The following is a 25,193-nucleotide window of genomic DNA, read 5'->3' as shown; positions in this document are numbered from 1 at the left end:
GCAACAGGCTTCAACGTGCGGGTGCTCGGGCCCGCAAGTGCTACAACGTAGCCCTAGTTATTATTATTATTATATTATTATTATTATTATTATTATTATTTCCCTTTGGGGGGCTTTTTCAGGGTCTAGACATGCTCAAAAAGTTATGAAACTTTGCAGGAAATTCAAGGTCTGCGGATATTTTAGTATTCTGGAGTAATTGGAATTGGGCGTGGCAAAATGGCTCTACAGCGCCCCCTGGAACCAGCCCCTAGGTTTCCACATAACGGATTTTCATCAAAATCTGGATATAGGTGTATCGTGACCAGTCATGAAAAAAAGTCTCATGGAGCATTATGAAAAACGCAACAGGAAGTCCGCCATTTTGCTTTTAGTGGCCATTTTGGCAATATCCCACATTTTTACTTTTACGTACTTGTCCCAGGGCTTTCATCAGATCAACTTCAAATTCAGATGAGTGTCATCACAACAAGATGGAGATAAAAAATGATTGAGGGATTTTTTTTTTATCACACCGTGTGACCGTGGCATGGCGTTAAAAATTGGTTACACGCCATCAAAACACGGGCATCTGTATCTCGGACATACATGTTCCAATCAAGTCCAAACTAGACATGTAAAACAATAGTCCCCGCCTGATGACATCTATGCATAAATGATGACTTAAAACCGCAGCGCCCCCTGGTGGCAACAGGAAATGTCTTGTTTTTTGCTTGTCTTACACTTGGATGAATTTCTCCTCATCCACTGACCTCAACCATGTCAAACTGTATCAAATGGGTCCCAAGACATTGACAATGAAGACATAAGATTACCGTGACTTTTCGTCAAACGCCATATGAATGGCGTGGCATTAAAGTTCATCAACTCGCCGTGAAACACGAAATTGCTGTAACTTCAGTGTTCATGATTCTATCTCTCTCAAACTACATGTGTGTAACAACAGCCCCCCCCTGAAGATATTCATATGGTTTTAAGAAATGGGCGTGGCAAAAAAACTGACCAGCGCCCCCTATAGGGCAACCCCGGCACTACGATGGCCGACATTTATACAAATCTATCGGGACATGTGTCGTTTCATAACAAACAAAAAAATATCTTGGATAGGTATGCTTGACCAAACAGGGAGGCCGCCATTTTGGATTAAGTGGCCATTTTTTTTCCATATTCCACATTTTTACTTGATGCACTTGTCCCAGGGCTTTCATCAGATTAACTTCAAATTAAGATCAGTGCCATCACAACAAGATGGAGATAAAAAGTGATTAAGAGATTGACCTTTCGTCACACCGTGTGACCGTGGCGTGGCGTCTTGAGTTTGATTAAACGCCATCAAAACACGAGGTTCTGTATCTCGGACATACATTGTCCAATCGAGTCCAAACTAGACATGTAAGACAAGGGTGCCATCCTGATGACATCTACACAGAAATTATGACTTGAAATTACAGCGCCCCCTGGTGGCTACAGGAAGTGACATGTTTTATACTTTGATGAACTGCTCCTGGCTGACTTACAATATACAGCTCAAATCAGATCAGTCAAGTCATTAGATCATGGTCAGAATTGTGACGTTTCCTCAAACCGTGTAAACATTGATGTGCGGCGAAGGATTTTCCTTCGCCAAAGGACACGATGTTATCATAAGTCCACTGTGCATTGTCCTATCACTACCAAACTTCTGTCACATGATAAGAGTACAAGCCTGAACAGCTCTATGTGTCAATATTTCCTCATTGTCATAGCGCCACCTACTGATTCGCCAGGAAACAGGAAGTACTTTGTTAATCCACTCTGCATTATCCAACCGGCTCCAAACTACTGACCTATGATCACAATACTGATCTGAACAGCTCCACATATAAATATTAGTTCAGGGTCAGAGCGCCACCTTCTGATCAGTGTGAAAATTAAGTTGTGTTAACATTGTCCGATTGACACAAAATTGCTCACGCTACATCAGAGCGCCTACATGAACAGATATATATGTCTGTGCGTAATAATAGTGATGGCGCCACCTACTGGCAAACCTACTGCCGCAGAGCGCAAAACGCATTTAACGTGGAGAAGTGCATGCTCGATCGATGATGTGCGCTTGGTCATCGATCGCTCTCTCCACCGACCGCAACTGGCTTCAACGTGCGGGTGCTCGGGCCCGCAAGTGCTACAACGTAGCCCTAGTTTTATTTAAATTTTGAAAAAAGGAAAGGAAAATCTAAAACCTGAAATCAGTTTGTCAATTAAAAAACAAATACATCAAGAATTTCAACATATAAAATAAATTCTTGAAGTGAAACTACTACAAAATATATCAGAATAGATGAAGCCACAATATTGAAAAATCGTAATATAAATGGCAAGTAGTCAATAACGGTTTAGTAATAACTACAGTACTAACTCTTATAAACTGTGCATTATCTCAATTGTGTGCATACTTAGTGCAATCTATATCTCTTAAGTGACATTCATTTGTATGCACTTTAACATCAAACAGATCTTTATTTCTAGGAAGTCCAGTGAGAGGATGTGATGTTTCCTCTCAGACATACACAGAGAAAAAAAACTTTTGGCTTTCAGTTAATCGCTGATGTAAGTTCACGCAAAGGCAGGATGGATTAAACCAAATCAGATCACCTTCTAAGATATCAAATGTGACTGTAAGGTAAAGTTGTAATTTGCTGTGGAGGATGATAAAAATATCTAACAAAAGAAGAGTCGTTCTCCAAAGGCCACTGAACTTCCAGCGTTCAAGAGGCAATTACTTAAGTGCTAATTGGTGCGGTTCAGAAGAGCGATAGTTGGGTCAGTCTGTTCGCTAATTGGCTGCTACTCCACCTCAGTGTTCTGGGTGGATGCAATATCAACAGTGTCCTCAGATAGCATCTCCACCTCCTCCTCTGTGACTGAGGTCTTCACATGAGGAGTGGAGTCAGTTTGGTTGCTGATTGGCTGCATCTCCTCTTCAGGGCTCTGGGTGGATGCAGCATCAACCGTGTCCTCATACAGCTTCTCCACCTCCTCCTCTGTGATTGAGGTCTTCACATGAGGAGTGAGAGTGAGGTTTGGTGCTAAACTTCCAGTTTCTCATTAAACTGTAGGTTATAAAAGTCCCCAAAACAATAAAAAATATAAACACGGACTTTCTAAAGATCATAGAAGACTCCAGTTTTGGACATTTAACATGTATGTTATTTTTATTATCTCACAAGTACACAGACCCTTCATGACTAGGACTGCATGAGACTACTCATCTAGTGAGAAAATAGATTTTGTTGATTGAAATGTCAGGAAGATGTAAATATATATTCATGTAAACATTGCGGTTAATTAAAGAGAAGAGCTGCATACAAGGAAAACCAAAAAGATTTGAACCGGCTAAATATGTGACAAAATAAGATGAAGGAGAATTAAGTTTGCACAGCTCTCCTTGTTAGTACACTGCAACCAAAACCTTATCCCAAACCTTAACCATGACCGATTTAAACCTAACTCTAACCTAAACTTAACCACAACTCACATCCTAACACTGATCTTAACCAGGAGCTCAGATAGGAGGTTCTGCCTAATTAGAACTAGGGCTGTGTTCAGAAAGTCCAATTCATCTCTTTTCCTAACCACTAAATCATCTCCTTTCCTAACCACTATTCCTTGAGACAGATGGAGTACATCACGTTTCACAGAAAATGTGAGCATTATTTACATTTGATATACATTTATATAGAAAGATATGTTGAGGATGTACGATACTCTGGACTCCCACAAAGCGCCGATCAACGGAGACGCCTATGGAGGCAGAGGGCGGATCACCTAAGTGAGGTACTGCCAGATGCTGGGCACCTCTTCATCAATGTCAACAGCTGCTCTATGATGTCTTCAAGCACTTTCACATGAGGAGTGAGAGTGAGGTCAGTCTGGCTGCTGATTGGCTGCGTCTCCTCCTCAGTGTTCTGGGTGGATGCAACATCAACTTCCACCTGTGGCTTCTCCTCAGAGGAGGCAGCGCCTGTTGCATCAAACCAGAACACTGAGGAGGAGATGCAGCCAATCACCACTTTCATAAATAGAAATGTAAATAATGGAGAAACTCACCTGAGCCAAACTAAGTTTTGTTTTGAGCTTTGGCTACTACAAAGCTCATGATAAACACACGTTTTTTATGGATGGCAATTTAAATCTAGCTATTGTATAAGAAAATCCCTCACGTTGTAAGTATTTTTCTGTGGATAATATTTGTTTTACCACTGTATGTACAGGCTTATTGACAGTGGAGAGGTGTGCAGTATTAATATGTACCAGTGGAGGGCACTAGAGGGCAGCATGTTAAATACCAATCACTGCACCCCTCTGGTTACGAAAAACATTTAATGAAAACCTGTGAGAGGTATTAAAAAAAATTATTCTGCACTGTGAAACATGACACCAAATGCTTTTGTGTTTGGCCGGAATGAAAAGCTGCAGACTCCCAGTTCTCTGAGTGACATGAGTGGACACCGCCGAACTAATCCCTCTTAAATGAGAGTCTGTCCAAACATGGAGCCATTTTCTAAATCACAGTTGCTTAAATGCTCTTTCCCCTCGGACACAACACAAGTGTTGTACTGTAAAATATATTTTTCCTTGCAGCCTTAGACCAAATACATCCTCCCTGAACGTGTATTGTAAGACAAAAACAGTACTTTCCCAAAGGGAATTCATAGCATTACAGTGCAAACCTTAGATACTTAAAGTGTAAGTGCAGACTTTTAGATGAGCTATATTGATTACCACTGTAAAGTCATAATGCAGAAGAAGGATTTGTGATGAAAATGTGTGTGTTTGCATAATCTGGCATCAATATGTTCTCAGTTTAAATTAAATTGTTCTCACAGTTGATTTATTCACGCGTAAAGTAACAGAAACATGCTGTGCAGGGGAGGGGCTAAAGCAGCTGTTATACAACCCCTGCAGGAATAAAAGGATGAATTCAGTCATGCACTGCAGGGTGGCACATCAGTCCTCAATTAGCAATGCATCTAATGGAGCAGGTGCAAAGTGTCGCCTGCCATTAAGAGCATAGTGCAGATCGCACTCGCTCCAGATAACTTACTGGGATGTTTGTCCTCGATATAAGAGCCTCATCTGATAAATCCCCACACAATCAGGACTCATAAAAAACCGGCTGAAGTCAGTTCTAAAGGCCCAGAGTCGATCCTCAAAGGCCACTATTAGTGTCTGTAAAACCTTGTTAATTTGAAGGCCGGACTGCTTGCCAGGGAAAAGCTTTCAAAGCTAAATGGACCTACGGGGAATTTTCCCAATGAGGTGTGAGAAAAAGAGGGGACAGGTTTAGCAGCTCTACATTTTCTGTGAAAATGTGGTGTAATTGATAAAAACACAGATTCTATTTAACGGTGACCTTGCCCTGATAAGGAGCAGGAAACACCGGAAGTTGGGTTTTCGTAAGAACAAGTTTTAGTTAAATGAAAGCAACTAGAATGGCACTCAGTAGAGGGCAAACCTCTGCCAAAGCCCAACAGTCACCTTAAAGTCAATCAAGCTGCACCAGATTTCACACACTAATAGATATCAGTTACCTGAAATGTGCCAGATTTGTTATTATTAATTACTAATAACAGGGAAAATTGTGAAAATGAGAGGTGCGATATTAATCAATGATAATGAACGTGACAAAAAAATTATAAATCTACCACCTGATCTGGATCCGCACCAAACCATAATGGTGTCCTTCCTGATTGATTTCGAATCCTTCCACCAAGTTTTATGGAAAACCGTTTTTTTTGTGTAATCTTTATCAAACAATAACCAACAAACAAACAGGGTTGAAAACATGACACACTGTGCAGCGGTAATAAAGCAAAACACTATTGTTAAACTAAGAAATATAATTTATTGCATAAAAATTGTATTTAGTTACAAGTAAGAAGGCTAGACGTTTATTTACAATTGGTACTTTACAGAGATAAAATAATGTCACTCATTCGATTCTGTTTTTTCTTTTTTTGTAAAAATGTCTGACTTCTTGAACAAAAGGCTGAAGTTTTCTCTTGCACGGGAACATGGTAGAATCCAGTCCTAGTTCCAGCACGAACGATCCAGAGCTATGGCTGAAAAATCCAACAGACACTCAAGAAATCTGGACGAATAAACACTGCGGTCTATAGCTAGCAAGTCTCTGTAACAAGATTCGAGGAAAGAAATAGTCCTGCAGAGTTCAGGGATCCAAAGAACTGATCTGGTTGAGTTCAGATGGATTTCCTCACAGGCAAAGATCTGCGGGGCTCGAGTTCATAGTGTTAGTCACAAACTTGTGTTGTGGCACAAGTTTTCTTCTTCCACGTGTGCTTTTTCTTTTCTCAGTAGTTGCTCTCTTCATCGGTTGATCCCGATGGAGGATTCTCACACAGACATTTACCATCAGCACTGTTCAACCATTTCACGATACAAAAACAAAACCCTGTCGTCGCCCTGGGCTGAAAAAATAGAATTACTCTTCCAGGAAACAAAAGAATTCAAAATGCTTTTCTTTTCTTTTGTACTTGCATAGCACTTACAAAGAGAAATGACAGTGCGCACACACTGTATTTGCACATCCACCTGCCCACACACACACTCTCTCACACACACACACACACACACACATGTATATTTTCGGTCCATTCACACTAAGCAGTGTTGTGACTCACTGCTGGAGAGGAGGGATACTGCCTGTGTTTTGGTTTTAGTGGTTTCAAAGACATGAACACTTTTTTTCTCTTTTGCTCTCCAGGGAGAAAAGGATTCAATAACACACACAAATTAACTAACGACGATGATGTCACGGACGACAGCGTTTTCAATTCCCGACCCAAGATAAACTGACAGAACGATATTGATAATGTGAGTAGCTTGAGGGGCCCTGACCACAAAGCAGGCGGTTTAGTAAAGAGGTTAACAATATGTTATCAGATTAAGAGGAGGGAGACATAATGAGCGTCATGTCGATGCGCTGACAGATGGACACGCTTAAATAAATGGCGTACAGAGAATAGATGGAAACATAATTCTGTTAGTGTTGAGGCAAATTTGATGGGCCCTTACTGCCTAGTTGATTCAAGGCGAGGCTAATCTATTCTGCAATATTCATCTCCGAGCACAGGAAACCGCCCTGAGTCACAGGAAAGCAACACGCCTATAAAATACAGTGACGTCTTTGACATTTGACCACCTCTAATCATGTTTTACAGTTCATATTTTTACCTTTTGAATACATACACATTTTTATTAATAACAAATGAACAAGAGACAGCCAGTGTGCCCCACGTCTCCCATTTGGCCAGCAGAAATAAAAATAACCCACAGCAGCTCAGTAGCCTAAAGGAGCACAAATGATAAAACCGCGTCTTTACGATCGTGACAGTAATGATAATGAAAAAAAAAAAATTCCACAAATGGATAATAACTTATAGAGCGTTCCCCAAAGGAAACTTTTAAGAGATGACCAGAATGCTCTCCCGCAGTTTATTCTCAACAGATCGGAGGAGTGTGGCGGCGCGATAGAGGAACGCAAGGAGAGATGAAAGAGGAACGCCCATGTGAGTCGGAAAGATGTGCCAAGGCTTTGAGGCATTTGTTGGTGCTGTACAATATATAGAGTCAGCCGGTCGAGTTATCCACCAATTCTTAAAGAACACTTCAAACAACAGAAGTCGCCCTCCAACCACAAAGAGGAGGCACCTGTTGTTAAACAAAAATAAAAAATCAGCCCAAAGCTTTAAGCTCGAGGTCTGGCACCTCGAGAACTCCGTGCCAGTTGAAGCGGTTAGACCGGAAATTCCCAGGATGTCTGATTTGAAGGCGATTAATGACCAGTTTGTCCACGTGCGTCTGTAGCCTGAGGAGGTTGTGGACGGGTCGGTGCTGCCCGTCCTCCACTGCTCACACAGAGCGACAGTGGAGAAAACAAAGGCCCCTGCCATGAGGTGAGATGGCGGATAAATCATGCACTTTCATGCTGCCCCTGAAACCTGGCTGATACCATGGTAGCATTTGTCTGACTGGGTTATTGTGCGTGCTGAATACATGGATTATTTTGTATTATATAAAAGAATAATGTCATTTTCAATCTTTGAAATAACACCAACAGGTTACTTCACACCTCTTCTATACCTTTGTTACCCGCGGACTTTCAACTCTTGCATATGCAACATTGCTTTGGTGGATTCAAGCTGAATCCGTTATCTGAGGACGGAGATGGATTATGGTGGATGCAGCTACGGTGGCTGATCAGGGGCCAGTGGAGAGAAAGCGAGATGAGACAGAGGTAACACAGTACGTGTGAAAACCAAAATGCTCAGGGTGTGCATATCCATAGGCAGGTATTCTTATTTTCATCACGATGGTTAAAAGAAAAGAAAGAAAAAAAATAAGTCTTGTTTGCTCTCTTGCTCCATGTCCAATCAACAATCCCCATCTGTTGTCATGACAACTAGCACTTCACTTTTGCCCATTTCCTCCAGCGCAGTCGCCAGAGAGACCAAGTCTGCGTCACCTTGGTGACAGGCTTCCCATAAGTCCAGGAGAACACCTGTGGGGCTGGGCTTTGTTGCAAAGTAGTTCAAGTACCTGAGGAGAAGAAAGACGAGAAGAGTTGCAATGGGCAAAGTGGAGGAGGCACGTTATGTTATTATACTGCTGGCTACACTTCATTTTTTAAACTATTATGTCTACCCCCCTAATTCCACAAACGTCTGTATGAGGAATGCATATCTTGCTACCTTCATCTTATCTGCTTCACATTAGGGCTGAGTGTTGTTAATGGTGCAAGGAAGTGAAGTGTAGAATTTGGTGCGATTTGAACATGAGATACATTAATACAATTTGAGTAATCAGGCAACCAGCAGTCTGCAGCTCTGTAGCTGAAAAGTTGTCAAATAACATCATATATCTTATATATAAGTCAAATATGTGGACAGTACTAAAACAAATTCAGTTTCATTTTATTAAAAACATTGATATTAAAATCTCTGTAGATAAACGAGGTGGGATTAACACAACGTTTTCAAACTTTAGACTGTTTATATAAATAAAAGTATTCAATGACTGATTTCAAGCCTCTATCCAAAACTTTAGACAAATGACACGGATCTATCACTGCTCGCCTGACCATGCTGCCTTTCACACATTAAACCTGTGAGGCTGATCTGACCTGTCAAAGCCCAGACTGCGTGCCAGTAGCCTCCAGTCACACCCGCGAGCGCTGGGTGCATCCAAACTGGCACAGATCTTCTGGCGGATGGAGTCAGGCAAGCGAAAGGCATAGGGTCCCACTTGGGAGGAGGGCAGGCAGGTGGCTCCTGAGGGGAGGGGCGAGTGCGGCGGTAGAGTCTGGAAACGAAAGGGAGGTTTGTTTTGTCTGGTCTTTGGCACGACTGTTTGGCTTCATACAGCGGTTATCTAGATCTGTGTTTAGCTGTCACCATTACCTCCTGGATGTCCGTATGCAGCTGGAATATCTGTCCCTCCCCTTCCACCTGTCGGACGCAGATCTTACAGGCGAGCTGCGACACAGCCAGGCTGCCTCTCTCCAGGCTGAAGGTGCAGTGCAGAGGTCTCTGACTGCCGCTCCAAATGTGATAGAATGGGATCTCCTGTCATATAAAGAAAAGCGGTAAAGTGATAATCAGGACGAAAAGGGTCGACGTGGTGATTAAAGTGCCTCCGTCCTGCGTGAACAGCACAATCAGTGACAATCTAGAACACCGTTTCCATTCGAGGAGCGTGCACTATTTTTATTTCGGTACTGGGAGCCTCCAGCAACTGGGTCTCGGAGTGTCAGAGCACAATTTATTTTCCAAAGCGCACTGTCCATAAATTACAAACACTATCAGATTGGCCGTTTGTTTATTCAGAGAAGGTTCCGACTGCAATCTCAGTTCTGCCGCCAAGAGAAAGCAGCAGAGAGTTTCCATGTTTACAACAGCAGTGACTTCTATAAAGTCCAGAGGCTGTTTTCTCTGAGAAAATAAACCATTCTGCTCCAGTGAAAACAGGATGTTTTGCTTGCTAATTTTAGAGAAACACTGATAATCCATTGGGACAAATTTTAAGCTTCTGATGATGTGTAATGTATTCAAATAGAGGCCATATGCTCGCTTCCAGACTCACAATACACATCAGCAGCACATCAGTCCTCACCCCTGTCTGTTTGTGTGAACAGATTTCCATGAATCTTGGTGGGTCAGGGAAGAACCCATTAAATTCAGGAAAATCTGGATCAGGGGGAGCATTCAGGGTTTTCCCCCCCACTACTTTTAACAGATGTTTTTAGATTTTTACATTTAAGGTATACCGCAGTGTGCATGGTGGCGTAGGTGAAAGAACCAGCTAATTCTAAAAAAGCTTGTTCTTTGTTACTGAAGTGCAAAGTTTTTACTCATTTGACACATTTAATACTCAAATAACATGTCACATATTACATGCAACATTCTCCGACCACATTTCTTGAATAAGAAGAAAAAAATATATAATTTTAACCTAAAAATAGCCACACACAAAAAACATGTGGCCTCTTTGTCACACAAAAAAAACTGGACATGAGCTGATTAATTAATTGAAGTGATTCAATTAACCAAACCACATTAAGGGAACTGATATCTTTGAGTATGTGAAATCTGGTGCAGCTCAAATTTGAGGCCTCGACGGACGAATATGAGCTCTACTGAGTGTCACTCTTGTGTTTCATCTGGTGCATTAGGTCACCTGGTACTTGGCCAGTAGTTTGCTCCTCCAGTGGGTGTGGGGAATGTCGTGGATGGACAGGCGCAGGTTGTGGTAGCTGTCTTTGAAGAGCAGCGGCTTGGGATCCTCCAGCAGAACTCCCCCCAGACTCCTTTCCAAATCCAGCACCTCCTGCACAGGGGCGGAGAGGAGAGGAGTAGACAGGCTTTTAGGAACACGCTCATTTGATCACTTTTATTATGAGTTTATAATTCAACACATTGGAGAGCGCCCTTTTAAAAAATTAATTAAAATGTGTCGTGCACTCTCGGAGTCGGCCTCCGCAAATGTGTATATGTGAGAGCTAACAGTCTGAAGGCTGTTTAAACTCCAGCAGCCAGGAACCATGTGATGTGATGCCAGTAAAACTGAACACAGCACGCTGGTGTTTACTACCCCGGCTGGTCTGTGAACGCTTCACACAAAAGGGACCGGGAGAGGGAAAATATTTAACGTCAGTCATTCCAACTTTGACTGGATGCTCATTTGCTGTTTGGTATGGAGCTTGTATTGTGCTGTGCTATTTTGAGGCGTCTGTTGGGACAGGAGAGATCCAATACGTGACGCCACCAGAATGTAATTTGAAGAATCTGCGGGATCCTCTATATCCCAGAACCACTATAGAACTAAGCTATATTAACTTTGACTGTTATTATCATGTGTCATGCTTCAATATCACCACACCTTGTTTCTGTTCTCTTCTATTTATACTTTGTTTTATTATATTTCATCTAGTACTTGATTTGTTTTGCATGTCCAGGACCTCTGCGTAGATTTATAATTATTTTGGGACATTGTAGAACCAAACCAGGCTTTTTATAGAGACACAGCTATAACAGATTATTTTAAAGGCAACATGCAGTGCAGCTTTGAATTCATCTAAGGTACTGCAGGTCAATTAAACCAATTTATGTCTGTGAACGCTCCCTTGATTGTGTCCAGAGCATGTGTGGAATAAAGATGTGTCGATGTGCTGTAAATAAAAGCATGTGATCTTTGCAGACTAATCCACGCTCACGTCCCCCCCCCCCCCCCCCCCCCCCCCCCGACACTTTCTATGTTGTTGTGAATGCGTCTTATTGGAGAATCTCCTGCTGCGATGTTGATGTTCCGTAGGATGGGTCGGGTATACGGCTACACACATTCTTACAATGCTTCTATACACACACTGCAGTAAAGCCTTCAGGGGCAAACTGGAGTTCAGTGTCTTGCCTAAGGACACTGCAGCACGGACTGGAGGAGCCGGGGATCAAACCACAGATCTACTGGTGGATAACCTGCAATACCTCCTGAGCCACAGACACCAGAGCCTTTGTGGCTCCAGACAGAGCAGTCAAAAAACGATCTGAATCAGCTTTAGTTAGGGGTACAAGTAAAAAAAAAATCTTTGTTTTGATCAATTCTTTTTGAGAATTGCTGCACAAAGATACATTAGCTGCCACTTGCTCAACGCACCTGAATCTCCACCAGAACTGTTGGCAGACGAGTTACACTGTGAGTAATGTAGGTGCCAAGTTTTGACAAGAAAGAAGAATGAGTGGAAGAAAAGAAGACAATATCGCTGGCCCTGCTGCTTTCATTCTGATCCTTTTTTCCTGTCCAATACTGTTACAGGAGTGCAATGCTGATTGAGTGGAGAAGCCTTTGAAATTTTTAACTACAGCTACAGAATTTGCAGCATCACACAAAAAAAAACAACGACCAGAGAGACACACTAGAAGAATAAAGGTTAAGAAACACACACACAAAATCAGTATACCTTGAGGGCATGTGGGGTTTCATGGATGCAGTAGATCCTGAGGCTGTAGTCCAGCGAGAGGCATGGTGCACGGGGGGCGAACAGAGCCAGCTGCAGGCGTTTGCAGGCGGGCTGAGGAGGACAGGACTGACCCACCAGGCCGTACGTCCCCAGCTGCTCCATGAGCACGTGACAGCACTCCTCCTCCAGTTGCAGGTAGCAAGGAGACGACAAAGTCTCTTCGCCCACCGTCAGCACCTCCTGAAGGAGAAGCAGGGTTCAGTGACTCAACATCAGCCTAAACCTGAACGCCATTATTTGATTCCAGTTTTAAGCTGTCTGACCTCCCACGCCCCCTGGTGCGTCTGTGTCTTTAGTGTGAGGGTCCAGTCGGGTGTGGGCGTGTCTAGCTGAGCACAGTGGGGCACCGTGAGGACCACAGGACGGTTCAGCAGCATGCCGGACGGACCGCAGCTCACCACAGGAGTCAGTACAGTCTGACTGCCCTCGGAGGGGAGCCTGTAAATGTCCCACGCACACACACAAGGAGAAAACAGTTGGAGAAAACATCACACTTCATTTACAAAAGAACAAAGGGAATATCAGACCTCCAGAGAATTGGCAAGACATTTATCTACTCAAATATCCGTTTAGAACTCGATTCAAGTGGGGTAACTTCCAAATAATTGTCATGTGATCTGCAGTATAAAAGAAGTTATAACAGAAATGAATGTTAAAGACGGCACTCACGTTGTTTTGTCCCACTTGTTGATAATGATGTACATCTCGTAGAACTTCCCCTGGGGGATTGTGCCAGGGGGGACCAGCAGACTCACACCTGAGGCAGAAGGCGTCATGACTTATCTTGTCTTACGTGTGACAAAGTGGACACGTCATTGCTCAACAACAGGAGCACACAAATCTTCCCATTTTTGCATTGACGACAGTTGTTACCTGTGTTGGGGATGGTGAGGCGTCCTCCCAGGTTACCCATGGTGGCGCTGGTGCTCAGCCCGGGCTCTCTGGACAGCGTGTGACTGTGGTAGTCTCGCTCTCTACCCACAGTGCCCACCGACTTCAGGCTGAGGATCTCCCCGTCGCTGATGACCATGTCGGCGGGGAGCTCCATGGAGGAGAGCGTGGAGGAGTTGTACACCTTGATTTTGAGACTGGGCAGGGGGTCCAGCAGGGGCGAGTTGGTCATAGGGATCTTGTGGGGGCTGTCGTTGACCACGTGCTGCAAGGAGAAGAGCGGCCCCCGGAAAGTCCCTGCTGTGGCTGTCAGATCCGGAGGAGCCGAGGGATGCAGATGGTGAAGGGTGTCTGCGGACACAGGAGAGGAGATGCCCACTTATCACCAGAAAGGACACAGGCAGGATGGAGAGCGCAGAGAGGGACGCGAGTGAAACGGATTAACGCTAATTAATATTTGATGGCAAGACCAAGTGGAGGGATACCATAGCAAAATGCTTCAAATGTAAAAAATGGAGACGTGTTGAAGCGAGAGGAGATAAAAGAGAATTAATTTATCGGCTGCTATAGATAGCCTTGTGATAATTAAATTAATTGTAGAGAAGTGAAGAAGATTAGTGAAAACAAGAAAAGTTGGTAAAATAAACACAATGATTAAAAAAGAATAATTGATTGAATGAATGTTGTGTGTGTGTGTGTGTGTGTGTGTGTGTGTGTGTGTGTGTGTGTGTGTGTGTGTGTGTGTGTTTACCTTGTCTGGGAGGCTTGTAGTTGCCGGGGTGGAAAGCACTGGTGAGGGCGGACGAGGAATCCGTGATGTCTCCGTGGAGATGGCGCCGGCGCCGGCGATAAGCGAGCCCCCCCACGCACAGCGCCAGGATCACGCACAACAGCAGGGCCACCACCAGACCAGCGTAAACTGCTACACCCATACCTGGAGCTAGCGCTGAAAAGAATGACAACAACGAGAGTTAGGAGACACATATGATAAAAACAGACGGACACAAATGCAATGGAAACACAAAGGAAAACCATTAAGGAAGGAAGCAAGGGGAAAGGAAAATTCATTTATAAGATGTCATCTAATTTGCTGCTGGTAATAGTATAAATCAGTTGTTAGGGTATTAGTTAGTGCTGACAATCAATTAATGAATTAGTCGATCAACAGGTTATAAATAGCTTTATTTCCAGCTTACACAAATTTAATCTCAATCAATGCTAAATCAATATATTTGAGCTGACAGATCAAGAGACGAGGACATCATCTTGCAAAATGGGAAATTTAGATTATCTATACTGTGTGACATGTCTGACTTCCTGATTAACCCCCCAAAATAACCAACAAATGAATCAGCGATGAAAACAGTTCCAGCCCTTATCTCACAGATAGGTTCACATTTTTCACGTCTATCTTGAGACATCACTGACAAGACCACTCGTGCATTAAATGAGATGTCGGTCGCTTTAATTTCTCGTCATGTCCACACCGAGTTCGAGGAGATCCGTCCTCCTACTTGATATCTATGTCGCAGAGGAAGGACAAAACTCAGAGTGCTTGTTCTATGTGAAAATACTCTCAGAAGTTCCTGCTGAAGCTGATGTAAGGCTTCAGCAGCCGGAGTAATTCGGATTAAGTGTGTATCTGCCAAAAATAAAGATTGTGTTGAATTTCATGCAGAGGGTAAACGTTACATACAATTTAAAAAGTTGTGGAAAAGGATCCCTGCTGAAGTCAGACCCCCTGTGATGAGCTATTGGCATAGGAAGTTAGAAAACGAGCTTCAGCTGAAACCTTATAATACATTTTCCCACAGAACTAGGACAGTGGACTTTGTCCAACCATCTGTTACATCGGAATTGCATTAGGGAGGAGATCGCTCCACCGCCAGCAGAGAGAGGAGCCACAATCACGGTGACGGATGACTCTTTCAGTGTACGTGTGGACGTGTGAGTGTTGTTTTAAGATAGACTGAAAATGTGAAGCTATTCTTTAACTATGGCAGCCGGCTCCATCCTTGTTTCTCTCTGCTGTGAGTGGTCAGCAGGAACCCCGCGGCCTCCTCTACCACACAAGCTGAAAGGTTGGCCGGAGACAAAGAGAAACTAAAAAAAGAGAGAGAGAGTGAGAGAGAGAGAGAGAGAGAGAGAGAGAGAGAGATGGAGTAGACAGGCTGGATAAAAAAAGAGGAGAAGAGAGCTAGAGGAGAGGCAATTTGGCAAAAGGGAGAGGAAGAAGCCCGATAAGACTGTGATTTGTTGAGAGGACAGAAGGATTATAAGTATGGTGAGGAGAAAGGAGATAAGGATAACAGTGCTTGAGGAAGAGGCCTGTTTTAACAGAGCACGGGAGAGTGATGAAGAAGTTGTAGGGACGCGTCGAGGAAGGGAGAACGGGCGGAGAGGCAGAGGAGGAGAGGAAAGCCAGAGGCAGACAGGCTGGCAGAGGAGAGCTCCCATGCTCACGTGGCGCGATGGAACCAAACCTGACAGCCGTCCGCACTTATTACCAGAAACGGAACAATGGCGAATTAGGTGCATTACCGTGGCTGCTCTCCCCTGAGCCCACGTCACATTGAGCAAGGGGAATTACCATCACTTCAAATGTAAACTATATCACAGATTAACGGAAAGTCACACAAAAATCAACTGCTTTTCTCCAGGAACTTACGACGCCTCCACTGCATAGCATGTGATTCACAGAGGCTCAGCTTATAGACGTGTCCTTAACTCCGTCCATGACAGAGCTTACAGCTTTTTCTCTGCGTCACGTTGGGTCAGAAGGAGCTGAACTGGTTCTCTTAGATTTAACAAATTAGAACATGTATTATTATTACTGTACGCCCCCCCCCCCCCCCCCATGCTACAGTTGCAGCCATCTGTTATGTAAATGAAGCAATGTGCAAATATGAAGCCAGCTCGGAAACCTATGCTACGCTTACGCAACGTAATGGACAGGATGGGTAAACAACGATTGTAAGCCAGCTGGACAAGAAGATGAACCGCGGCTTCTTGAGCTCGATCTGAGATGACAACAAAGTGTGGACGGGCAGACCCGACAAAAGTGATGCACACACTCACATCCACGTGCCAACACAGATGCTAGGACTCCTAACCTGTATGAGCACCCACACCCACACGCAAACACACACACACACACACACACACACACACTCACACCCCCCCACACACACACACACGTACAGTACAAACAGTATGAGGTAGAGAAAGAGTGAAGTCATGGGAAGGTGAACTTACGATGGGTTGCATGTTCAATAGAAATCTTTTTATCTGTTTGAAAAAAGCAAGAGAAGAAAGGAAGAAAAACATAAAAACATAAAAATGGATGGACTAGTCGTTATGCAAATGAAAGTTACAGTAACATAATGCAAAGCAGAAAGTAAACAATAGCTCGTCAATATGAAAGTACAAATGTTAACATAAAGGGGCATACAGAGAGCAAGAAAAACAGACTTTAAACCCACACAATAAATGGCCCATATCTGGGGAGGTGTTATAGAATGTGCAGCATTGTGGAATAATTGTTTACATAATGTAGAGTAGGTGTTGTGGTGATTAGCACTGTCGCCCTGTTCGAGTCCAGGTTTGGCCAGGGTCTCTCTATGTGGAGTTTGCTAATTCTCCCCAGTGTCTTCGAGGCTTTTCTCCAAGTACTAAAACTTCCTCCCGCAGTCCAACGCCATGCAGATTGCTTGTCTTTATTAAGTTAATTGAAGATTCTGAATTGATAGTAGGTGTGAATGGAAGTGTGAATGGTGGTTGGTCTGTGTATGTTGGCCCTGTGATATGCTGGCTGTGGTGGAAATTCTTGGTGAGAGAAATAAACTAAAAATTCCCACATCAAACTCTCTTTTGCTAATTTATTGAAGCGGGAAATACAACAGAAGATATTTAATACCACAATGTGATCCAGACACCTGACGGAGAGGAGTTCACTCCTTCGGATATTTATGATTTTCTAGTGATACAACTATCGTCAGACAGAGGAAACACTTTGGACAATGATTCTTCCGTTAAAGCAATCAGCACTGGATCATAGGCAGTTCTGCATCTTTGTTTCTTACAAGGTAAAGGAAGGTTCATGCACAAAAAAGGTAATGGAAAGTTCATGGAGTAGAAAGTCATTACATACAAGGTATAGCAGACAGTTTAAATTTCCTTTACACTGGTGACCTGTCCAAGGTTTACCCCGCCTCTTGCCCAATGTCTGCTGGGATTGGCTCCAGCTCCACCTGCGACACTCACACGATATAAGCAGTTTTGACAATGGATGGATGGGTGACGTTGAGTACGAGAGGAAATGAGATTGAAATACTATCAGAAATGGGTGTGAAAAAGTTTCGGATGTTTTGGATGAGAGTGTTTAAAGATAAAGACAGACGTGAACGTGCGGGGGCCCTGGTGATGTCTGGTACATGTGGCAACGACGTTGATTTTAAACCCTACATCTTTCTGATGTAAATCCTGCAGAGTACGTTATCACCCTCATCCTGACAGGAACAATCTCTTCCAACATAAGAGCAAAGCAAATCATCACTGAGTGAGGGTCGAAAAAACATCTCATCGCTCGAGCATCATCAAAACACCCAAATGTTTCCTCTCGGATCTCTCAAGCATCCAGCAGCAATTAAGACTCAGCCAGGATACAGTGGCGAGACGAGGAGGGTTTTGCGGTGTCTCCGAGTATTTTACATTTACGACTTTAGCAGATCCCCAGAGGGATTAACGACAAGTGAAACTCTTGATTGTCAGAGTCATTATGTCTCCAGGATGTTTGTGACCGCTGGATAATCACATTGAGTGTGGAAAATGAATAAGTCAGTCAGTAACCTGCAGGTTGCAGAGTGACACCTTCACAGATTTGTATCCAGCGCAGTGCCTCCCATCTCCCCCTTCTGTCGGAGCGACTCGAGCGCATGTTCTCCTGACGGCCTCCCGAGAACGCTGGGCTCTCTGCAGCCGAATCAGAAAATGCATTTGTCTAATCTGTCTGCTCCGTGGAAGCTGTTTATGTGAGGAGTCGCGTGTAGGTCTGATGGAGTTGAAGCCACGCCGCCGCACTTAATGTGGATATGATCCCCTCCACCGTCACTCGTGCATTTACAAGGTTTGTGTGTATGCTCGGATGTGCTGGTTTCTGTGCGTGCATAAGTGTGTACTTGAACGTATCTCACTGCCTCTGTGGATGTGCGTCTCTAAGATTCTAATGCGCTGTCAGTTGGATTCCTCTGAGCTCATCACAGGCTGCACACTGGGAGTCAGGGTGAGTCTGACTCACTCTCATATGCTCTTCCCTGTGCTAATTTCCGACTTGGCCGTGTCATGCTCACTTCCCACTCCATGCACTTCCTTACTGTGCACTCGCTCTCTATTTATCTCTGTCTCTCTCTCTCGTTCTCCTTTTCCATCTGTGCTTTTTAGATGTGGATCACTTTTTCTTTGTGAACCTAAATTCTCCCTTGTGAAACATCTGTCGGAGATTTCTTTTCATCTCACTCTACAACATGTGCGCTTTCACATTGCTGCAATTACTAAAGCACCTCGGGAATACAGTTCTACACAAAGTAGCTTTGAAAGGAAATCCACTGCATATAACTGAAGCATGAGCAAAGGAATCCCTGCCTCAAAAAAACGTACTATCATCTGAAGCAACAAATATGCTGTTAGGGAGCCGACCCCTATAGAAACACCACATTTATTTAGAAAGACAGCTCAAGTGAACTGAATTCACCAAAGGCAACTCAGGAAGTAGAAGACATTACATGAGGAATTATATATGAGCTAAATATTTACTCCCTTTTGACATTTAACATCCACCCTGGTTCAAATGAATTGATCTGGTGACTTACTACGTGTACACAGCCCCTCAGTGCAGTTTTTGCTCTCCATCATGCTGCCGCTGCAGTGCTTTCCTCCGTTCCTGGGAGGCGGAGCTTGGCACTCGCGGCTGCGCCAGTGGGTGCACTCTGTACCACAGGCAGACCACTTTGCCCACTCTGTCCAGCCTCCATCCACTGGAATGATACAGCGCAGATGTAAGTCATTTAATAGCTAGCCAACAGCTAAATCACTCCAGGTAGAGGGGGAATTGGGCGTGACATTACAGTGCAGCCAGTGCATATGTAATGACTGGAAGTGCAAAACTTTTTAGGACTTTGGAGTGAGGGTGGTAAGGGTGAACAAAGTGAGCAATAAGAACCAGAAGGGTGAATGACAGCAAATAATAACCCTGTGTGTCTGATCTATGTGACAAACATGAGGAAATGAGAGAATCTACATGACCGCATGAACAAATTATATTATGAAGTTTTCAAGTTCATTTAGCTATTTCTTTGGCCATTTGGCAAAAAATCACAATATTCAGTTTATGATTATTTAAAATGTAAATAGTGCAGATGTTCACCTGGACACAGTGTGGTGCAGGTCACCCTCTGGAAGGGCGGGCCCTCACAGAAGGCTCCACCGTTCAGAGGAGCAGGATTGGTGCAGCTGCGTGTCCGTCGCTGCCAGCCCCGCCCACACTGAGCATTGCACTCTGACCATTCAGTCCAAGAAGACCAACCTCCACTCACTGCCAGAGAGACGGATCAATTAATGGCTAATATACCCCATAACCATCATTTCATAGTTCTGTATCATGGCTGACATCCATGATGAATGGCAGGAGGTTTGTGTTACCGTAAACGATGAGAGTCGCCGTGCTGCTGCGCCTTCTGGCCCCCACGTTACGAGCCACGCACGTGTAGTTTGCCGTGTCTGAGAGTCTGGCCTGTTTTATGATCAGACCATGGTCTATGGTGATCAGGAAGTTGGAGTCCTGTGACGTATCAATGACGTCCTCGTTCTTCAGCCAGTCCACCTGTGAAGAAGCAGGAACAGACACATTCACCGGGATTAAAATGAGAAACTTTGTCGGAAGACTTTGTTTAGTTTAGACACACTCTCAACCGTCTGTGGTTTTTGTATGCGGACTGAGGGATGGACCAAATTCCTTTGGCAGATACTTCTTCCCATAAATCATTGTAGAAATTAGCAGGTGTGTATGCATAAACATGAGTCGGCACAACATACACAGACTGATTCAGTATAAACCTGCAGAGTGTAAAGCCACGTCTCAATATTTGACACCTCCTCCATAATAATGGAAATAATATCACAGAAAACAACCACAATTAGTGATCATGATTAAATCCCATTTATATCTTCCTATGGATCAAATAACACTTTCATGTGCCTTGCAGAGCATAAATATAAAAACCTGCATTTCTGACTAATTAGTTTTTTATTTTAATATATTGTTACACTGACTTTTATGAGAGAAGTAAAAATGTGTGATGCCTTGTCGTACAGTTGGAGAAGCTTAGTGTTAAAACCTGACACAAAGTGGATTTAAGTTCGGCCTTTTTTTTGCTTTGTTGCTCAAATAACTGAGCGTATTATTACTGATCGCGTCACGGTTTAAGGAGGTTTTTTTCTTGATGGTGTCACAGAGCTTGATTCTCTTAAATCTTTCAAACTTCAGTAGCTTGCCCTTTTCCTCGCTCTTGCTTTATGTTGCTGTAAACTGTAGAGCATACATTTGCACGATCAATTATTGATTAGGTAGCTCTCTGCTTTGTTGTCTCCCTAAAACACATGGACTCGCAAGACACAACAAGATATAAATCTATTTGATGTATTTATTGCCTATTTATATCTGGAGCATTCATTTAACCCCAATGGGGATGGAAGACTAACATCTGAAAGAGAAAATGAGAGCGCTTAAATGAGTGGATGGGGGTGAGGAGGTGGAGATCTACCTCAGCAGCTGGCATGCCCTCCGGGGGGCGACACTGCAGCAGCACCTCCTGCTCCAGCCGCACCTCCCGACCCAGTGGCTCCTGCTCAAAGTTCTTCCTAAGATCTGCAATGGGCAACACAAGTGGAGTCAGCGAATAGTGAAGCCTTCACGACAGCAGTGTGACACCCTGTTTACCTATGTGACAATGTTTGTCAGACACACACACACACACACAACACACACACACACACAAGAAAAAGCTACAAAAGGTCTCTGCTTCCCTGTCGTGTTTTTTCTTAACACCCTCATAAGCATTCACAGTGTCAATCACCCTGCACACATTACCACCAGGGACTAAGACGGAATGCAACAGCAATATCATTTGCATATATACTAAAGCTGACAAGAGAAAAGTCAGAAACATTTGCCCTTCTGCTGTCTCGCTTCCCACTTTTTTCTCTCTCTCTCTCTCTCTCTCTCTCTCTCTCTCTCTCTCTCTCACACACAAACACACACACACACACACACACACACACACACACACACACACACACACACACACACACACACACACACACACACACACACACACACACACACACACACAATACTGACATGCAATGCGAACATAGGCACGGTTGCTCTTGGTGGTGCCAGCCGAGCTCCAGGCCACACACTGGCACCAGTAGTCCTCCAGCCCAAACAGCTCCTCCACCTGGGTCCTCGACACAGAGATGTCCACTTCCCTTACCACCAGTCCTGAGCAGAGAGAGGGAGAGGGAGAAAGAGAGAGAAAGAGAGAGAGAGAGAGAGAGAGAGAGAGAGAGAGAGAGAGAGAGAGAGAGAGAGAGCGAGAGAGAGAGAGAGAGAGAGAGAGAGGGGTTCAGAGAGAGTAGTGGGCAGTATTTTTGACAGTGCATATAAATAATGCATTGGCTACAGGCCAAAAGCTGTTAATGTGCCCATAAAACCCTATAGGAGCTAATGGATTATGTAGTTGAAAATTATGTATGTAATTGAGTATGATGTTTATGTCTGTGAAATACAAGGTGACATTCGTGTGTGGGGTTGTGTTTACAGTACATATCTGTGTGTGTGTGTGTGTGTGTACATGTGTATTACCTGTGATCTGGTCCAGGTTCTCCCTGGTGACGTGATCGTTCTGATTGACCCATTCCCCGTTGCACTTGAAGTAGATCTGCGTGGCCGGCGACGCCCGGCACCGCAGCTGCACCGGCCGGTTCTTCACGATGAAAGCATCTTCTGGCTCCAGCAGAAATTCTGGGAGAGGCTCTGCCGGCGCTGACGGGAAGGAGTCGGGCAGCACCTCGGCCTCGCTGTAGTCGCTGCTTTCTGGAAACAGAGAAAAAAGAAGTGGTCAGGATGGAAAGGTTTGAGTTAAAGTGCCCTCCTGCTGGAGGCGGTGCAGCGAGTCTCCTTCAGTATTTGGACGCCTGCTCCCTGGCTGATCTTGCACTCTGACCTCCCCGACAGGGACGTCAGAGTTACACAAAATGACAAATGTATCTCAGGGCGATCAATCTGCTATCACATAACTGGAGGGGGTCGACTGTGCGGGTGTGTGACAGCTTGTCTTGTGCGTCTCAATCCAGCTTGAGGGTGTGTATGAACAGCTCTGTCAGCTGTGTTGCACTGCATACATTAAGACAACCCAAGTCGGTTTTATTTCAAGAAGACATTGAAGCAGCTGACAGTTTTTCACTATAAAATGCAGCGGCACAGTGAGATTTTCGCCTCCCTGTTTTGCCAGTAATCTGGTCAATGGCAGCCCCCTGCTCCGGTCTCCCTGGATGAGTCCACGCCTCTCAGCTGGAGAAGGAGCTCGCTGACCTTCCGTGGACAGGTCCCGTTGATCGCACATTTATCCCCTGACATTTACGATGTGACACTTCCCTCGCAGGGATGCCGCCAAGAGCTTCTCCTGGCAGGAAGGACACAATATTTCTGACCTCTTCACTCTGACTTGTTTCTCTAATAATGACGGATAGATCCCGGGCGGTATATCAATGCTACAGTGTGACTGGCTTCTATTGTTTTCACAGCAGCAGAGAGATTTATGTGTCCGCACTAATTACTTTGCTATGTGCTATGTTGTTTTTGTTAAATGTCATGGTTAGCACGATAAATACAGCTGACTATGAATTGACATAAGCTGTCAAAAACATTAGATCACTTATGATAAGAAGGCTATTGCAGAGTCGCGTGGAAAAGACTTCAGACATCCACCAAGTAACGGACATGACATGATTTCTCTTGGAAATTGTTGTTGTGTTTTTATTTTTATCGCACCCAAGGTCAACAGTAAATTCTCCAACACAAACGAGAGAGAGAGAGTTTGGGGCAACAGATGCTGGCATCGGACTTATCGTGTCCGTCAGACTGTCAGTCAGGCTGCAGGGCAACAGAATATGATGCAAGCTCAACCACAACTCATGTCTATCAACTGGATACCTGAGCAGAACACAGAGGCACCGACAGAGTGGAGAGAACCCTGTTGTATATCACATGCAGACAACGGGACTGCAGCCTCCTCTGCCCTGAAGAATGACGTGACTGCAATAGATCTATAGACCTGCGTGAACCCGGGCACATACACACTTTGTCAGGGTGTGAATGTTTCCTCTCATTTTAAGCAATGTTTTAACTATTTAACTCTTATCATCACTTTCAGACTTTGCATTTTGGGTAAATCCAACCTCTTATGAATTGTTAATGGGTCTGACCTCCTAATAAAAAACGTTATTATGCTTAGGAAAATGATCTGAATTCAAAATGCATCAAATGGAAGACTGGAGCGAAGAGCAGGGGATTGACAAGGGTCGGCTCCAGTCAGCGGCCTTGTGCACTTTCTTCATTTGACACGCACATGGGTAATTGTTCTTCTCTTACACAGGGAGTCTCTCGTAACGCTGCACTTTTTCTAATTTCGAGAGTGGGGGTGTGAGGGCAGCTGCAACGGCTTTTCCAGAATATTTAGAGATTTAAACCAGGCTAATTTGCACAGAGTTCAGTTTTCAAATCAGTTATGCCACAACCAAGGAACAGGGAAAACTACTTAGAAAGAAAGCATCGCCTATTTTAGGAACATGAGCACTTTGCCACCCCCATCCCGCTGTTCCCCTGATACACTCTGTCTGCGACATTATGGGAACGCAAAGAGGACACGGAGCATGAAGGAAGTCGGAGAGAAAGTCGTGGCAGGACTCAAACTGAGGCCAACAGAGAAGAGGCTGTGCCATCGTCAGGTATCGACGATGGCACAGCCTCATCCCCACTGGCCCTTTTTATACCTCCAGCATAAAAAGGGCCAGTGGGGATGAGAGTCTGAAGCGACGCTGCCCACAGCCTGGAGCCTGGCAGCGCTGTGGCCGCAGGATGGACAGAAAGAGCAACAGCTGCTCCCGGACTGACAGACACCCAGGATGCACCCGTCGTCCTCTGTCTGTCTCTGCCTGTCTGTGGCTCGACCCTTTCACAAACACATCCTTGTTCTTCTCCCGTCACTTCTCCTGCCGCTGACTATATTTACACTCTAACCCGTGACCCCAGACTGAACCCTCGTGTCTGCACACGCTCTCTCCCACCAGGCACTTCTACAAAGTCAGAACATTTTTTATTCTGGTGATGATAACAAATAAAATCACAAAATATCATGATGTCTCCCAAGTTGAAGAGAATATTTATTTTTGCTACTGTTAAGTGTTTTGCAATAGATATGCCACAACCAGAAACCCAATACAAACTTGCAAACACACAAAAACTAATAATGTATCATCAGCTGGTTAAACAAATCACAAGCACTGATTAGAATAACAGATGATAACGTCTTGGGGGAAATGAATGCATGACGTTCTGGTTCCATTTACATTTAATATCACACGGACAAACAAAATTGCAGAAACACAAAAT

At 44.2% G+C, this 25,193-nt stretch overlaps 1 protein-coding gene across 1 annotated transcript in view; it reads right to left on the bottom strand.

The window, feature by feature from the left end:
• Window positions 1-5,896: 5,896 nt before the first annotated feature.
• The window catches only part of unc5b (unc-5 netrin receptor B), a 49,486-nt gene continuing 30,189 nt past the window's right edge, over window positions 5,897-25,193 (bottom strand). Inside the window, exons 3-18 of the mRNA XM_053436915.1 lie at window positions 22,386-22,616; window positions 21,879-22,022; window positions 21,283-21,386; window positions 20,162-20,342; window positions 19,887-20,054; window positions 19,333-19,497; window positions 16,721-16,753; window positions 14,217-14,411; window positions 13,448-13,816; window positions 13,244-13,331; window positions 12,838-13,012; window positions 12,515-12,754; window positions 10,738-10,887; window positions 9,462-9,626; window positions 9,185-9,363; window positions 5,897-8,601 (exon numbers count right to left, since the gene is read on the bottom strand). Of these exons, the coding sequence (XP_053292890.1) occupies window positions 8,436-8,601; window positions 9,185-9,363; window positions 9,462-9,626; window positions 10,738-10,887; window positions 12,515-12,754; window positions 12,838-13,012; window positions 13,244-13,331; window positions 13,448-13,816; window positions 14,217-14,411; window positions 16,721-16,753; window positions 19,333-19,497; window positions 19,887-20,054; window positions 20,162-20,342; window positions 21,283-21,386; window positions 21,879-22,022; window positions 22,386-22,616 (2,753 nt within the window). The 3' untranslated portion in view covers window positions 5,897-8,435. The remainder of the gene's footprint in view (window positions 8,602-9,184; window positions 9,364-9,461; window positions 9,627-10,737; window positions 10,888-12,514; window positions 12,755-12,837; window positions 13,013-13,243; window positions 13,332-13,447; window positions 13,817-14,216; window positions 14,412-16,720; window positions 16,754-19,332; window positions 19,498-19,886; window positions 20,055-20,161; window positions 20,343-21,282; window positions 21,387-21,878; window positions 22,023-22,385; window positions 22,617-25,193) is intronic.

This window comes from Pleuronectes platessa, chromosome 12 (assembly GCF_947347685.1).
Source record: "Pleuronectes platessa chromosome 12, fPlePla1.1, whole genome shotgun sequence".
Lineage (NCBI taxonomy): Eukaryota > Metazoa > Chordata > Actinopteri > Pleuronectiformes > Pleuronectidae > Pleuronectes > Pleuronectes platessa.
Note: the sequence above shows the minus strand (reverse complement) of the source record. Positions and strands in the feature narration are given on the sequence as shown.